The following is a 17,429-nucleotide window of genomic DNA, read 5'->3' on the forward strand; positions in this document are numbered from 1 at the left end:
ATTCATACCATCATCAGTGCTGGCATCTAAAGGCAGACACTGTGATTTGTCATGTCCACCTGATCTACTGGTATTTTTCTTCCATCAGAAACAGAGATGAGAGATGATGGATACAAGAGAGAAATGTTGAGACAATGAAAGAGAGAAAGAGCAGGTCAATAAAATGTTTTTTAGTGCTTTGTAACTGATGACTTTGAGCTGAAAGGTTTCATAAATCTGACACAAAATGGCTAAAGGACTATGGTGTAGTCTGCCACACAAGCTGCAACACACACAAGTAAGTGCACACACACACATACATGGCATAGACACACACACAGGTAATGTATGGTTTCCTCTTGGATGTGTCACAGGGGGGATACGCCATTCAGGCTATCATTTGATTTATCACACTTTTGCAAATGTGAGAGCGTGTGTTAGCATGAGTGTAGAAGAATGCAAAGGTACAATAAACTATGTACAGGGACCTGTTAAAGGTCTTATTGCATTCTTGGAAGCAGGAAAGATAAGAAAAGGATAAAAAGGCTACCCACTGGCAGAGATGTTTTCCTTCTGAAAGCAGGAAAGTAGGATTTCCTTTCATTAGCACAAACACAAGGCTATGATAGCCATTTGGAAAAATCAATAAAGCTTGAAAACATAAACTGCAATTGATTTAGAAGCTTAAGAGATGGTACACACTGTATACAACTGGCTCATTCAGTTTCAAGGAAAGTAGGAAATTTGTGACTTTGCATCGTGCTGATGCTGATCAATGCGGCATACAATCACCGGTTCTTTTGAAGCTTTAAAATGTCAGAGTTGAGAGTGGCCATCTTAACCTTTTCAGAGCAACAGTAAATGGACATTGACTTCCTCTTCAAATGAGATGTAACAAAGCAGGAACCTTAAAACCCTTTTAGCCAATAATACAAATAGCATAAATTAAACTTAATTATATAATCACTTAATCAAATTATATACAGCTTTAATATAATTATTTGTGTTGTTAAGACTACACAAAGAATACATTAGTATTTGAACTATTTTAACTCATAAATTAACAGTCTAAACACACAAACTTTTAATATTTTTAGGCTGGTATCATCTCTTGGCAATGACAGGACACAGACCACAGTCAATAACTGTGAGTACAATAGAGGAAATGTAGTTTAATATTGACTGATGATGACAAGAGGGAGTTGTAGTCTTTTTTTTTTTTCTTTTCTTTACACACGTCCACAAATGTGTGCCGGTCTGTGTATTTTCTCCCTGGTGTCTAGTTGTGGAGTGGAGGATCGTTATCAGCTGTGTCTTACAAGGATCAACTAGATCACAACAGAGGACACAGGTCAATGCATTATCTCACTCTCTCCCTGTGTCTTGTATCTGTTTCACTCGGCTGCTTGCTTTCACTTATAGACAAACACAAACACACACACAAACACGTACAGGATTACTTGCAAGTAACAAAAACAACTTAATCAATGTTAGTCCTCATGCGCTGACACAGATATGAGCTTTCTTTAGATTATATGTTCTGTCATTTTGACATTTCTGTGATGTATTCAATCTTCCTCGCACATTTCTCTTTACTGTGACTCATTTAGAGCAGTAAATATTCACAAGTCTGTCGGCCTTTCTCCACAATCTATTTTAAATTTCTCGCACCTCCATTCATCCTTTTTCTCACTCTTCTACCGTCCGCAGTTTATGCAGGTAATCATCTCTGCTGTCATTCCCGTCCCTACTCGATACCATCTATCTCTCCTTCCCTCCCACTCCATCTTAATCTCTTCATCATCTGCTCATCTCCATCTCCTCTGCCTTGCCTCCCTCTTCCCCTCCCTCCATATCTCCCTCATCTCGCTCTTCATCATCTTCTACCTCCTAATCTCCCAAGCTTGCGCCAGGTTCTAATTAGCTGACGTCTCCGCTAATGAAGTTTGACAACGAAAGATCACCAATGCCGGCAGGTGGGTCAGAGGAAAAAAAAAAGAAAAAGAAAAAGAAAGGGTCAAGAATAGAGAGAGAGGGGGGGGTTGTGTGTGCTGTCAGGTTGCTCTGTTGCACTCTTTTCCTCTGCAGGCTAACAGGAAGTGACACGTGTTTTTAAAATGCAACTGACAGGATATGACACTGCTCCTTACGCGGCGCCGTCTAAGCATGGGGAGTAATTAGCGCTCTATCGACTGCCATGACATCAATCAGACTAGCTGTCTAAATGCCTGCGTGTGCAAGAGAGACACTCACAGTGGCAGAGGAGGCTGGCATCCTATCGTCATGACAATCAGTGTGTGTGTGTGTGTGTGTGTGTGTCTGCGTATTGTACAGATTGAAAATTGTCTGGCATAACATTATTTAGACAAGCCTTCAGCGTGTGTACGTGCGTGCGAGAGACAGACAGAGAGAGGGGGGAGCGCTACAGGTGGTAAACTGGCTGGCATAAAATCATGTAGGCAGGATGTCTGGCTCAACATTCCCTTTTGACTTTAACAGCCGTGTGTGTGGCAAGAGGCCTATTTGTCTAATGCCTCTGCCAAACACAATAGCTGCGGATGGCAACTCTAAAGCTGGATTAATATAGGACGCGAGGGGTTAACAGCTACCCACAGCGTGGGTTTCATAATTCATTGTTATATTTAACTGGTTGACCGACTATTTTATGATAAAGAACGAACAATAGGAAGGTTCTCCTTGTCTAATGACTGAAGAGGAGACTCCTGCCTTGCGATGGCCTGTTTAAGTACTTTCATTCTCTGTGATACAGAGCGGCGATGGCAGCAAACTGAAGATATCGTGCCTGGTGAGAGACAGGATTGCATAGTCAAAGCTAGGCTTCTAGGGAACCAATCTAAAAGTTGATGGTGTCATTTTTTTGTAGCCATTACATTGTGCAATCAAAATTTACTTCAAAAGTTAAAGCAAAGAAAAGCTGACTATTTCTACTTTAAACATCTATCATTAGGCTTTACACTTGATTCTTGACTAAGAATCAGTCCAGAAGGTTTGAGAAATGACTCCAGCTGACCTTTACTTCACATGACATCATCTCTCTAATGCTCTCTTTTAAATTTTATTTGCTTGTTAGATAAATATTTGCTGGCCATGTGGATTTGACCAAGGTAGTTTTATTAGATTTAGTAACCAGAATAAATCCACCCAGCCTCAAGCATGATAACTAACCATAACGCAAATTTCCATCCCCAAACATGAGGTAGATTTCTTCTACAAAGGTGGGGTGATAACTATAAGGTTATGATGGGAGAAATCTGTAGCATTTATTTCAATAATATGATCATACCACATATACACACATGTGAAGGTCATTACTTATCATTTAAACTTAATAGCTATACGAATATGTTCACCTGTTTTTGACTGGATTTACTGTGATTAGATACAATGCAACCTTGCATAGGAGTATATGGATGCAAAAACAAGTATATATCAATTTTGTCCTGGCTTTCTGTTCAAATAATTATCTCATCATAGAAGACTGAGATATACAATATACACACAAAAGCCCTAAAACAGAGTGTCCATGTTGCTTAGCTACAGGTTACCACTGCTGGAAAGTTCAATTGAATTCCCTTTATAATCTCTGCTGTATGAAAAAAAAGGATTGGATTGAGTACAGGAACAACAAACATTTATATAGCTAGATAACATGAAAGATGCACAAAGCTAATTCCATCCCAAAGTCCATCCCCTAACCCTTTTGTGTTTTGAAACTTTTAGTGTCCTCATCTGTTTGTGTGTGTCCTTTTAAGAGTCTGTTCTCCCATGTGTCCTTTTACCGTGTACGTGCTCCATTGCGGGAGGATGTCCTTTGCATGGAATTTATTTTTCATTGAGAACTACTTGTGCAAATACGAGAGGCGGAAATCATAAATGAGAGGAAGGGAGTGCAACAAGGCGAAGAGAGACCTAGAAAGGGTATATTGAAGGAACGAGAGCAAGGGGGAGGAAGGGATGGAGCAGACAAGTGCCTCTTGAGAGCTTTTCCTTATTAGCCAGGCCGAATCACGCGCTTTGAGGCCGGAAAACACACACTCTGGCCCTTTTTCTCGTCTGCTCTCTATCAACCCCCCCAACCTCTTCTGATTCTTCTCTTTTAGTCCTCTTCACATTCTGTACTCCCAGCATCTCAGTTCAGTTTATCCCTTATTTTTTTCTACTTTCCCATCCTCTTTTCTGAGTCTAATTTGCCCTTTTAGCCCTGAACATTCACTGACCCCCCCCCCCCCAGAATGTCCTCACTCCGACCACCTCGCTCCCCATTTCATCTGTTGAATTATCCCAAAACATCCACTTAGCCTCTCTTCCCCTCTGAATCCCTTGCTACCTCCTCTTTTCTCATTTTCATTTCGCTAGTTGAACCACTTTTCTCATTCCTGCAATTATTTGGGTCCACTAACGTCTCCTTTCCACAACATTTGGATCCTCATGTTCTCCCTTTCAAATCATCCTCTTCTCTTTCGTTTTTGTTTTAGCTCTAAACATGAACCAACCCTCAATCATTTTCTCCAATTCTTCCAAGCCCGAGAAGCTTCACCTCTTTTGTTTCTGTTCAGTTGTCTGCTTTCCCTTCTCTCTCTAACCTTTATCCTTCACTTTCTCTACTCTGAATCCCTCTCTTCCTGCTTTTAGAAAAAAAGTCCACCTTTTCTTTCACACTTCCTTCTGCTAATTTGTTCCTGCAGCTCTAAACACTCATTCTGGCTCCTTCTTCTCCATACATCTCTTTTGTCTCACCCCTTCCCCGTTTTCTTTCTTTAACTTCCCTTCCTCTTTATTCCTAATCCTACTTAACCTTCCACTTTACCTCCAGCACTACTCCAAACATCTCTCTCATATCTGCCATGGACTGCCACTTCTTTCAGTTTTTAAATTAGCTGCAAATTCCGCATTTCTTTCCATGATAATACAGTTTTCTTTTTCATGTTTACAAAGTTTCCAAGGCGTCCAAGACGTCTTTCAAATAACCCATCAGAGTGAATTGTAGACCTCTCACGCCCATTTGTGAAACAAAAACACGCCTGAAGTGCTGTTTTAAAATTTAGATAAGTTAAACTAGTTATTAACACATTAAAGATCAGGCAAAGATTGTCTAGAAAACCAACAGTTGGTAGGAGATGGGATAAGCTGCTTGAAGTTGCTTTAACAAAAAACAGAGCTGTTGTTTTTGTGGACAGGATAGTCATTAATTGCATGTGACTTGTCAGAAAAATTAAAACACGGTCTTGTTACGTGTGTGGAGGTCACAAAGAGACACTAGATCCTTGTATAATTGACTAAAACATGACAGAAATCTTCACAAATTAGGCCTGAAGTTGCTGTATTTTGTGACTTATATTATTTGCTTTAATGCTTATTAGTACCGACTCGTGTAATTATCGAAAGCTAGATACATCCCCAAACACACACACACACACACACACAGCCCCAGCCACACCAAAACTAATTACCTACAAGAAGATAGTGATGTCAAAAACAGCACTCACAAAGACCAACCTGGCACCCACTAAAAGCTCCCTCCACAGTATGTATTACTCTATAATAAAAAAAGGTGTGTTTGTGCGTGCGTGTGGCACACAACGTCTGATTAATTAACATGGAGGAAAGAAAGCCTCTCCAGTGACCAGCCAAGCAATACTAAAAGCTCATCTCTCCTGTACGAGCTGCCTCTATTCTTGGTCTCCATTTCATCATTCTGACTCAAATTTTAGGAGAGCATGTTTTTTTCTCTTCGTGTACTCTGAAGTAAGACGAGTGCAATCTATATATGCAAGCTTAAATATGTTCTGTATATAGTTTATAAAGCAACACATTTTTCAATGCGTAGAATTTTGGCTGTCAAAAGAAGCCTAGCCACCTCTACACTATATCGTACATTGTGTTACACTTACTAGTATCTTACAAGGACACTTGTGGATTGCTATAAAGAAGAAAAGACTCACTTCAAACATATTTATCCTCCCTTAGGACACACACAAAAATAAGGAAGAGTGCAGTAAAGCAGCAACTTTGTCTTTTTTAAATAAGTGGCAACATTTTGTAAGTGTTACCAATCCGGCATTTGATTATTCAGTTTAAGTTGATAATATCACTGAAAGGAGGAGCTACTGTCATCTTGAGCGTGGTCTTATTTGTTTATTTATTTATACAGTATATAGAATGCACTACAGTATACTGTGAATGTGTATGCTTCTCATACATTTTGCCTCCAGCAGGCAGGTTGAAAACTGTATTACTTACATCTTACTATGTAATATAGTATATTATACATTGACAAAAAAGATTCCAGGGTTGAATCAATAGCTGTCTGATACTGCATATCTGTTGCAAGGCCAATGCATTGGACAGCATTAGACCTTCATGATAAAAAAATTTTGTTTCCATTGTGCTATTAATTTCCTTTGGTTAGATGGTTCTCTGTGTAAATAAATGTACCACTCGGGTTCTTTTTTGTTGTCTTTCATTCTTGATGTTATTTGCTCTCTACTTATCTTTCTCTCATGCAATACAGTACCTCTCTTTCTCTCAAGCTCACTCCACCCTGTTCTCTCCAGGCTGATTGTTTTCTAATTGGTGGAGTGCCAGAGGTCGTGGTTGTTATGGTAACCTGCAAGGGGCACTTGGAAGGGTTAGGTGGTGGTGGTAGTGGTTGGGTGAGGGTGGGAGGGGGCACCCACTCAAGAAAACGGAGGGCAGCACTCATGCAAGGCTTGGGTGGTCACTTCAGAAAATGGACTCTCTGTGTGTTTGACATCCTAACTACCTCAGTTTTGTACGTGCAGCTAAGTGTTAGTGCGCAAAATAGTTGTAGAGAGAGGACGAAAGGGAGTGAGAGAAATAGTGTGCATGTGTGTGTGTGCAGATGGTGGGCAAATAATCCTGCTCTACACTTGAAAATCTTCTGAAGAGCTCCTTTGCTTGCATACTTTCTCTCTCCCACCCTGGTTCCCCTGCTACTTCCTTCGCTATGTGAGCCACTCAGGCCCTCCAATATGTCCATCTGTGTACTGAGATGGAAGACAGGCAGAGGAGCTGCAGGAGGGTGGACACCAGAAGAATCACAGACAATGTCCACACTTATTTTTTCTCTCCAATTTAGCACTCCATCAACTTATCTTGATTTCAGAGAAAACAAGTATATAAATGTGGAGATGATGACATAAGCAAGTATATAAAGGAAGACAACTTTCTTTTGCCTCTAACACACTCTGTGATATCTCAGTGCAGGAGCACAGAAATTAAAACTGAAATTAAAATGCTGCGGACACACATTGTTTTCACATTTCAAAATGAGATGCCTTATTATGGACGTTGTCTTATGTAAGGGAAAATTACATAAGAAATACTTACCTTTGTGGAAAGAGGCAGGAAGATGAAAAAGTGATACAGTAGATTATTTGGGCTTGTGTGAGTGTGTGTGGGTGTGTGCTTCTTCTACCAAATATCTTTACCAAATGTGTGGTGTGTGTGTAATGGGTTTACTAAATGAGACTGCATTAAACTCTCCCATGCATAAGGAATTGAGCTGCCTGTGCCCTTTAGAATTAAAGGTGGTGGGCTGGTTGAGACGCAGACAGTGTTATATATTACTGTGCTGTGTGGTTAAATAACTGCCCTTCCATAATAGAGCTGTTTAAAGCAAACCTCTGATAAAAAAATACTACCAAACATAGACACATAAATGCACACATGCAGCCAGGCACATAAATGTGTGCTGGAGAATATAATTGACTATTTAAAGACCTATATAAATTGCCACACACTGCTGCCCTTGTCAGGTGGCTGAAGAAACTGACATGATGTCTGAAATACTGCAAAGACGACAAAACTGTTGTGTAAAAAACTTGTTTATGTGAATCCTTCCTTGGAAAACAGACAGACTCAGATGACAGATTCAAGCATTATGTTCAATTACTGAGCACACATTCATCGTAGCAGATATGAAAGAATAGTGTCTGCATTTATGAGCTTTTTTTTTAGTGGTTGGCCTCAGACTCCAGTTCCAGAGTAAAATCACTATCAGGGCTTTTAAAATTAGTGGAGGTGCACAAGTACTTACAGAGCAGACTGCATGGGCGAGCAAAGGCAATAAAAAAAAAAGCTGATACAGAATCAGTTCCACTGTGTGTTACTGACCAGAAATTAAAGGTGGCACTATTGAAAGAAACCCATAGTGGTATAATCAGATTTATTAATTAAAGGAAAAAAAAACAAATAATTTAAGATGAAAGACAGTTATTTGAATTATAAGAAGATATCGACTTCTTAATGCTACCATAATTTGCATTAAAGTGAAGGTAGCAGCCAAATCAAAATCAAGCATAATGAAGTGAAAATCTTATTTTCAGTCGGCATGGAAACACAACTCTGTACATTTGTGAGTATATGTAGTTGTGTGTGTGTACATTAGTGTGCTTCGCTGAGGTGCTGATGGAATGGAGTCCATAGCGATTTTGTTTATCTCTGTCTCCCACATGCATACCGCAGCTCTGGCCTCACACTGCACACCTCACACACACACCGCTGACACACTACCTTCTTTTTTTGGCACCATCGATTATTGTCAGCCAATACCTGGACTTCCTCCTGTCTGCATCATCAGGTTTCAGGAAGTGATGATAAATGAATAGCACTATCTGCCAGGATTGCTGCGGCCATGGATATAGGTTTCCAAAATCCAGACATCCTTGCACTCATTATTCTTCTTTTAAGGAAGAGAATAGATGGCAAAACTAAATAAATATTGAATAAATTAAACTGAATAGCCACAAATTAAAATGTGTCAACAACTGAGATCAAGTACACCTTTTGGAAAAGCCCATGCCAGATCCATATTGATCCATTTAGTTATAGGTTTGTTGAAGAAAGTAGTAGTATCTTTCAATGTTATAAACTGAAACATCAGCTCATAACATACCAAAATACTTTAATATTAAATATTTCAGTCTACTGAGATTAACATATTTAGCTGTACATACAATAATGAATTGCACCTTTAAAGCCCAAGCAAACTACAAATACTTACATAATCCAAATTATACTTGTTGAAGCATTTACTTATATTTACTTTGAGACATTGGTGTCTCCCTCTTGACCTTAGTATAGCTTTGGAAGAACCTAGCACTGCCTTTATATCCCAGTATTGGATTGGCTAAAACTTAACTAAGGTTTGAACTTGATCCCCTTGGACACTGACAAAAAATTTGGCAATTTACTTCTAATAAAAATCTAGAAGTCTAGCCTAGAAGCCAAGGTCAAATCAGTTTTGACTTTCCATAATAAAACACAATTTATGCAGATCGGAAACAATATGAGAAAGACACAGTGTCAGAAAACATCCCTATAAAGCCTGGAACTGTCCATCAAACAGATTTACTTCTTGCATGAAGACAGTTACAGAAATAAGGCGGATGTGTGTCTGTGTGTGAGAATATCTGTACTGGTAGATATATTCAGAGGTAAGTGAGCTGTGACTGACATAATAAAGGTAAGGAGTAAGGATTGTGGAGCTGAGAGGAACACATTGAACCCTACAGTGATTTTTTTTTCCACCGCTGGAATACACACAACACACACACAGTATGTATGTCAATAGGCAAGTGAGTACACAAGCACTCATATTGAAGCTCAAAGCAAGCACAAACAATTCAATCTTTTTTTTTTTTTTGTCTGTCTGTCTCTTGCTTTCAACCACACAGACACACACACACACACACACAAACTAGCTTGTGGCAGATAAACCTGATTTAGACAGCTGAGGTGAAAAGAGAGGGAGAAATATGAAGCATCAGCAAGATAATATTGCGCCATGAAACTGAAGAGGGATGAGAGAGGAAAGGAGCAGAAACCTGGGAGCTTTCCTCCCAGGCCTACCTCCAGGAGTGGGGCCTGGTATACTTTATAAGATATTTTCGAGGCTTAAAATTTCATTTGTTTTGTGTGCCACTATGTGTCAAACTACTGAACCAACACTGCTGAAAAACACTAATAATAACTGGTCAGAGAAGGGTCATGGTGCCTTACCTGTCATTGGCATTAGCAGAGACAGGAGGAGATGTTGTCCCAGCTCCCCTTGGTTTGTTGACCTTGGCATACAGCCTATCAAGGGGGTCATCATCAGGCATTGCTACAGGGTCGTTACCATGTATTCCATGGCCTGGAAAGGCAGAAGGGCCTTGGGGGGAAGGGGTGCGGGCATGGGTGTGCTGAATTGTGCTGTACGGGGGTGACTGAGACAGTGGCTGTGGCATTGGACCCATATTTCGGTCCCTGAAGGATTGTATTCGGGCATAGTTGGGGTCCGCGTCATCATCCTCGACATCTGGATATGCCGACCCGCCGCCGCCTACTTGCTGGTCTCTGGGCCGGTGCTCTCGCAGCTCAGGGTGCCCGGCTTCAATTCTGACAGACAGATGAAAAACTGTTTTCGTAAGTGGGCAAATGAAGACTGGGTTACAACAAGGTCTACCACAAAGAAACATATTCAAACAAACCCCACAGAGGCACGCTGTTAGCATAGAGCTCAGGAATGACAAGCATGGAGTGGAGAGGGAGAGAGAGAATAGAGGGAATGGAAAGAATGAGGAGCAATAACAGAAAGGAATGGTAGAGATGTTAATAAAGTGGTTTCAATGTGTTCCATGAGAATTATAAGTGAACAATCATCCTTAACTGAGGAGGAAAACAAAAGATGGTTACGGACTTTTCTTCAATGAGAAATGACAAGAAAACTTAGTATCAGTAACAGTCTGTGAATTTAAAGCACCAAAAAATCATCATCATCATCTCATCTCAAGAAAGTTCCCCACCTTTCCCTCTCATCTTTCATCCTCTCGAGCTCATGATCACTCAGAATGTCTGACTTCTGTCGCTGCAGAGCTGCTTTCGCCTCCTTCTTCTCCTCTTTTTTCTTCCCGAATCTGGACAGAGAGAGAAGCAGTTATTAGAAACAATAAGAAAGAAAAACATAATAATTCCATAACTCTGTATGGGGGTTTCTACAGCCTTCAGTGGGTTGTGGTGCTGGTAAGCAGATGAGGAATAAACACCACATTAACACCATCCTTACAACAAACACACATGGCTGAAATCATGGACATGCAAAACGCAGTGGCATGAACGCAGATACACACACTGTGTTATTCAGTGAGAGAGCTTCTAGCACAGCCTGTAAATCAGAGTCAAGACCAATAGACACTCTCTCACCTCTCACTGACAGACACATACATAGCAAGAAACACACACACACACACACACACACACACAAGGAGAAATCAAACTCAACCTCTTCCTGCACCGCTTCTCTTGGCAGTTTACTTTTAAAACTAGTTGTGGTAGATATCATAATTGAAAGCAGCTGCCATTGCTAAACTCAACCCTTTAGCCTATAACACTATAGTGAATCCACATTTAAATTGAAAGGCTCCCAAAACTTCCTCTTTGAGATTGAGAATGCATATAAGTAGTTCCATAATTTAGATAGAGGGAGACTATATGTAAAAGCCTTCACTTAACACTGTATGTACTCTATACAGCTTAATCTAAATTAAAAGATGGCATACAAACGATGAAAAAAATGTGGCCCATTTTAAGTGGCCACATATCAATACTCAAACCACACCAGTCAATACAGTTGGAGTGTGGTCAGCATCAACAGCACACTCAGCACTACTGGACACTGGACAAGTCATTACCTGGAGAAGAGCATGAATCACGCACAAATGCACACACCTGACTAAACTTCATAACTAAATGTGAATGAACCATAGTGGCTTCAGATTTTGCGGACACAAAAGAGACAAAAGCATTTGCAGGTGAATCTGTGGATCTGTGTCTATAGGGCAGTGAGAGAAACACGCACAGCGTTGTGAGAAATCAGTACTGTTGTGTTCATATCTGTTTTTTCTTTATCAAGAGCCATTCAAAGGTTAAACATTATATAAGCTCTTATAGCTAAAGTAAAAATTCAACATTACTGCTCATTAAACTTTACACCCCAGAAGCGATACAGTAAGCAGGATATGGTTAATTGAGCCACTCAAACCTGCTAAATAGTTAATATCTCCGACATGCAAACCGTGACCTTATAACACTCCTTATGTTTTATTTATGTAGGGAATTTATTGATGTATTATTCTTTTTGTCTACACTTCCACAACGTCAAAAGTGTGTAGATCTGTTGGTGAATGTTTGTAGTTCAGCCTGTGTATGTCTGTGCATTGCTGTAGTTTTAAAAAAAAGCAGGTGTAGTGTGTGTGCACTAAGGTAATATGTTTCTTTGAAATTCTTAATGTGGACTGGGGGCTAAAGAAGCCTATTCACCGCCCACAGAGGGGGGGCTCAATGGGCAATGAAGGGCTGTAACCGTGTGCATGCATTAACAGTGGGAGTGTGTCTTTGCCTCACAGGGGACAAGCCTTGCTCTAATTACTACTACCGACAGAGTTAGAGGCTTACCCTTTCCTTCAACTCTCTCTCTTCCCCCCACTTACCCCTCTTTCACCTCCTTTTTCTTACCTCATCACTCTCTTCCTTTTTTCTCATTACACTCATTTCTGTTTCTTTCTAACTTACCTCTTTCTATCTTAACTCCCCGTCCCCCCTTCATCTCGCTGTCTCATTTGGCATGTCGCCCCTCGGTATCAAACACTTCTCTCAGAACACTTAACCTCTCCCATCCCCTCCTTTCCTCTCTTCTATGCTGTCATACCTGTTTCCCCTCTTGCCAGATACTGAAAAGATGAAAAATAAATGTAGGCTAAGGCCGGATTTTATATAGTTTGTATCACTTGAGAGTCAAAATATCTTAAAACCTAACCTTACACACTCATCAATGTTTACAGAGAAAAGCCAATTACCAAAACCCATAAACTGAAAAACTATAACGCAGATGGATGGAGAAAGGTAAGACAAAACTTGAGACATGAGAGATGAATAACAGCCCCAGATGTATCCAAAGGCCAAATGCAGGGCCTCTTTTGGACTATACTGAAATCAGATGCCACTTTAATGCCATATCTGTAACATGTTATGACACATGAAGCAATCAAACATAATAACATTGTTAATCTAATGACAAGAGGCCATTAATTGCTTTCATTTACGAGGGGAAGATTGATGAGCTTGAGTAAATAAATACACTTGTGTTTTTAAAATGAATGATTAAGATTAACAATAATATTGATCCATGAATTTGGCTTTTTAATTCTTAATACTAACCCCCGAGACTAACCCAATAGCAATATATTTTATATGTGGATGTTAGACTAATTATGGAAAATCGGTGGATACAGAAAAGTAACAGGGTACACAAAAACATATATTTCAACTTGGAAATGAGTGCAAATTGTAACTAATGCGTTTAACCTTTCCTTCTTTCTCTCCCTAACTAATTGCTTGCGTTCATTTGTGAGGATGTTTCCCTCATGGGGTCAAGTTTCATAGTGAAGATGAACAAGACTCGTTAAATAAAAAAGCAACCATCTGTAACTCTGTTTGATTTACCTACATTTAGCATCAAATAGAAAGAAAAATAACGGTGAATGAGGTACAGAAGGAAAAGAAAGATGTACAAAGATAATGGATACCTAGAGCTTAATTAGGCCAACTCTCTCTCTCTTCAGACTCTTTTGATAACTTATAACTGGGCTATCGTGGGAGGCAACATGCATGGATGCACACATACACACTATATATAATCAGAATCACAGAGGACTTAGATATACATCAAATAAAAAAGTGCATGTGCGTGTGTTTTTCTGTGTGTGCATGTGGCCTTTTGCATGTGAGGGAGGAAGTAATATAAATAGAAGGCTTCACACTTGAGATGCCACGGCATCACAGGGAAAAGAAAGAATCAAAGAAAGACAAAGAAGAGAAAAGTCTGTCTCCTGCCTCTGCCTTCAGGCTGAGCACAGAGGGTGACTGGGTCAATACTCAGCTGAGCGTCTTTGTCTTTGTACATGCACGCATTAGTAAAGAGAGAAAAGAACAAGAAAACGTAAGTAAATGGGAAGTAAATTTGCCTCCCTTGCGATGTCATGACACTCACCCTTGACCTTTTCCTTCTCTCTACACCTTTGTGTTGAGCAGTTAAATCACAAACTATTAGCTAAGTGTCACCACAGCATTTAAAAACTAAAATGGAGGTAAGAATAATTGTCCTTGTTTTTCTATTTCAAGTTGTTTTTTGCTTCTTTTTTTTATGATGCATTACTAAAGAGTGGAGTTAGAGTTTAACAGGCACATCATACACACATATGTATATGTAGCCTGGACATCTAGAACATGTTTTAAAAATTACAAGTTGCATCATTATCGCTTGGGCATAATTTCTTAAGGAACATCAGAGTAAGAACAGCTGATTAACAGCCAGTTAGGATGAATAAATTACCTCTTGTTCTGTCATTAGTAGGAACAGAATGATCACTCATGAATATTCATGACCTAACACCGCAATCTGTATGGAAAGTGTATGACTACTCATTTGCATTCGAGAAAGATTTAATTATAAATATATACCCAGGTTTCTTAAAGCTTCCATCTGTAGGAAAAGGTAGGATGAAAAGAAAACATTCAATCATTCAAGTCCGATGTCTGACCAAGGACGAAAAAAAGGTTTCTTTGGGAATTATTGTTTCTTTTCATGGTCGATTTTGTTGAGCTACCAAATTGTTGTACCACCACTAAATCTGTACAAAATATATCCTCTTAACGTCTTACTGATGTTACATTGCAAAATCTAGAGGAGGGCTAAACTTCTCTCACTCTGTTCCCAGCCAGTACTCTTAAAGAAATTAAATAGATTCTTAAATTGAATAGATTCAGCTTCATTTAACAAAGTTCAAATATTTCAAAAACTTTTCTGCACACATCACCGCAGATGGCCAGAAAGAGTCACTTTAAGTTCAGTTTAGTTTGCCAAAGACAGGTGTAGCTTATCATAAATTATATGCTTGTTTAAAACCTTGATTTCTGTGTGTAGAAAGCACTAGAAAGAATTGATGATTGATGATTTAACCTGCACCTATTCTAATCTTGACCTTAAACCAAACATTTTTAGATGAGCACTGGCCAGGGTGACATTGCTTGGTAAAACATGAGTATAAAACTAAAACAGGTTCTGACAATAAACAACTATGACCACCACACCCACACACACACAGATACATTTACATGTACACAGACGTGCTACTTGGAATGATGAGCAGTGAGTGTTCAGAGGGCTGTTTCACACTTGTGCTTCTGAATAGTCCATGAGGAGAAAAGCATCTGACAAACGAGCAGAAAACGAGTGCAAACATCTGTGACTCCCACTTCACCTATTCTTTCTATTCTTCTGCTCTTCTCTCACTTCCTCCCTCTGCCACTCCACGGACACACCTCCCTTTGCTATCATTGGCAAATAGATCCCTGAGAAATTAGACAATTACATACATGTAAGAAGACAGACACTGCGTAAGGAAGCACACATTCAAATGCAAGCGCACACGCACAGATGATTGGCAGGCATGACATAAGTCTGTGACACCCCAATGACTTCCTGTCATGATGTTTGATTGGCAGCTGGTGGGCCCTTCCCCCCTTTTCAAGCATGTGCTGTCTAATTATGAAACAATGACAGGCAATGTCTGGTCAAAAGACAAGGTTTTTCCTGCATAAAGAACTTGAAACAGCATTTTTGCACAAACTTTGCTTTGCCTTTACCCAAACCTGACTATGTTGTTTCACTGCTATGTAGATGAAAAGCAGACACAACAGACTGATATGCTAGCTGATCAAAAGGGCTGTGAAATATATTCATCTCATCTGACAGTTACATTTCTCTTCTAAACTATATAAGTATATATTTTTTCTATTTTTAATTTTTTCTTTTATTTTGTAATTAAGTTTTGTGATCTTTCTATATGTTTCCATATATAAATAGTATGAAATACTGTTTCTATAATGCAATCATTAGTATTATTTTGTTCTTTGAATAAAGAGAAGGGGAAAAAAAAAAGATATTGTAGATATTTGCCATGGCCGGTAAAAGAACCCTCACCATGAAGATTGGCTAATGTCCCAACAATGGAGCCCTCTGAGTCTAACAGAGGTGCCACATTATGATCAGCCAGCTGGAGAGAGAACAGGAAAAGAGGGATAGATGGAAAACGGGGCTAAATATCGAGGAGAATGTAGTTATAGAAGAGGTAAAGAAAGGGTGTGGAATCAAAGAAATAGAGGGTGCTGTAATTGTAACTTTAGGTTTTTGTGCTTTTGTTCCTGTTCATACAGCTTTGGTTGGTGGCTACATTCTATGTTCAACATTTTCTTATGAAAGTAGATTATTCAGCCCGTAGTGAGCGCATGCAATAACACACACATATCCGCGAACAAAACAGAGCAACGGAGGATAGATGGAGGTACAGCAGTGCGCGATTACAACCAAATAGGCAACCATGCATTTATTATCATAGATTCTCATAAATTCACACCATTTTAAATCTGAAAATGAACAGCATGTACACATACTTTACAACACAAATCAACAATCACATAAACATGATGCACTCGCAACAGCAGCGCCAGTCCCTCTTCTGGTAGATCTTGTACATTCCCAGTCTCACCTAATAGATTACCATATTTTCATTTGTACAGGCCGTCTCTCTCCCTCCACACACACCACAACACAGACAGACAGACAGACAGACAGACAGACAGACAGACAGATGACAGAACAGCTCGGAGAACCATACTCTCAACCCATGTTAATTATGTTTGTAGAGCGTTAAGTTATGGTAGTAGGTATGTGGCGGGTGCAATATGAATGTTCAGAGGGTTGCCAGATTTGTTTCAACCGTAGATGTCTGAGCAAGGAAGAGAAAAGATACACAGATCTGAGAGGAACAACGGGTCACACAACTGCAGAAAATTTGGAGACAACATGCATGCACACACGCACGGTGTCTGAGGAAGATTCACAGCAACCATGTGCCAACTGTATGACAACCATCTGACTGTGTGACCAATCGTGTTTTATCACCACATGAATATTCATGATGGAAGGATGGTTACCACCATGCGCGCACACACACACACACAAACACACACACACACAGGCACACACACACAGATGATTGGCATATCTGATTGGCAGGTGGCAGCAGTTCAGATGACAGAGCCAGCTGTCCATTTTAAAGGGCATTTCAAACAAACATTCAGAGTCTGACTTTAATGTCTGGGTTCACCATGTGGATGAAACACTGCAGTAATTACATTAAACCTTTCTACACCCTCTCTTCATTAATGTGAAAAAGTAAATTGTAATCCAGCCTTTTTGGCAATTACTATTTAATTTGAAAAAAAGAGTGAAGAGAGTACTACAGTACAATAAGTAATACATATACTATTGGAAAATTATAGCAATAATATGAATGTGTGTCTTTGGA

The 17,429-nt window shown here is 39.6% G+C and overlaps 1 protein-coding gene across 3 annotated transcripts in view; it reads right to left on the bottom strand.

Annotated features, from left to right (window-relative positions):
• Positions 1-17,429, bottom strand: part of pard3bb (par-3 family cell polarity regulator beta b) — a 197,293-nt gene that overhangs the window by 66,362 nt on the left and 113,502 nt on the right. For all 3 annotated transcript variants that reach the window (XM_035676492.1, XM_035676490.1, XM_035676493.1), the window contains exons 20-21: positions 10,809-10,919; positions 10,024-10,401 (exon numbers count right to left, since the gene is read on the bottom strand). In XM_035676492.1, the coding sequence (XP_035532385.1) occupies positions 10,024-10,401; positions 10,809-10,919 (489 nt within the window). The remainder of the gene's footprint in view (positions 1-10,023; positions 10,402-10,808; positions 10,920-17,429) is intronic.

Source organism: Morone saxatilis, unplaced genomic scaffold (assembly GCF_004916995.1).
Source record: "Morone saxatilis isolate NCDOM2014 unplaced genomic scaffold, NCSU_SB_2.0 Contig5, whole genome shotgun sequence".
Taxonomy (NCBI): domain Eukaryota; kingdom Metazoa; phylum Chordata; class Actinopteri; family Moronidae; genus Morone; species Morone saxatilis.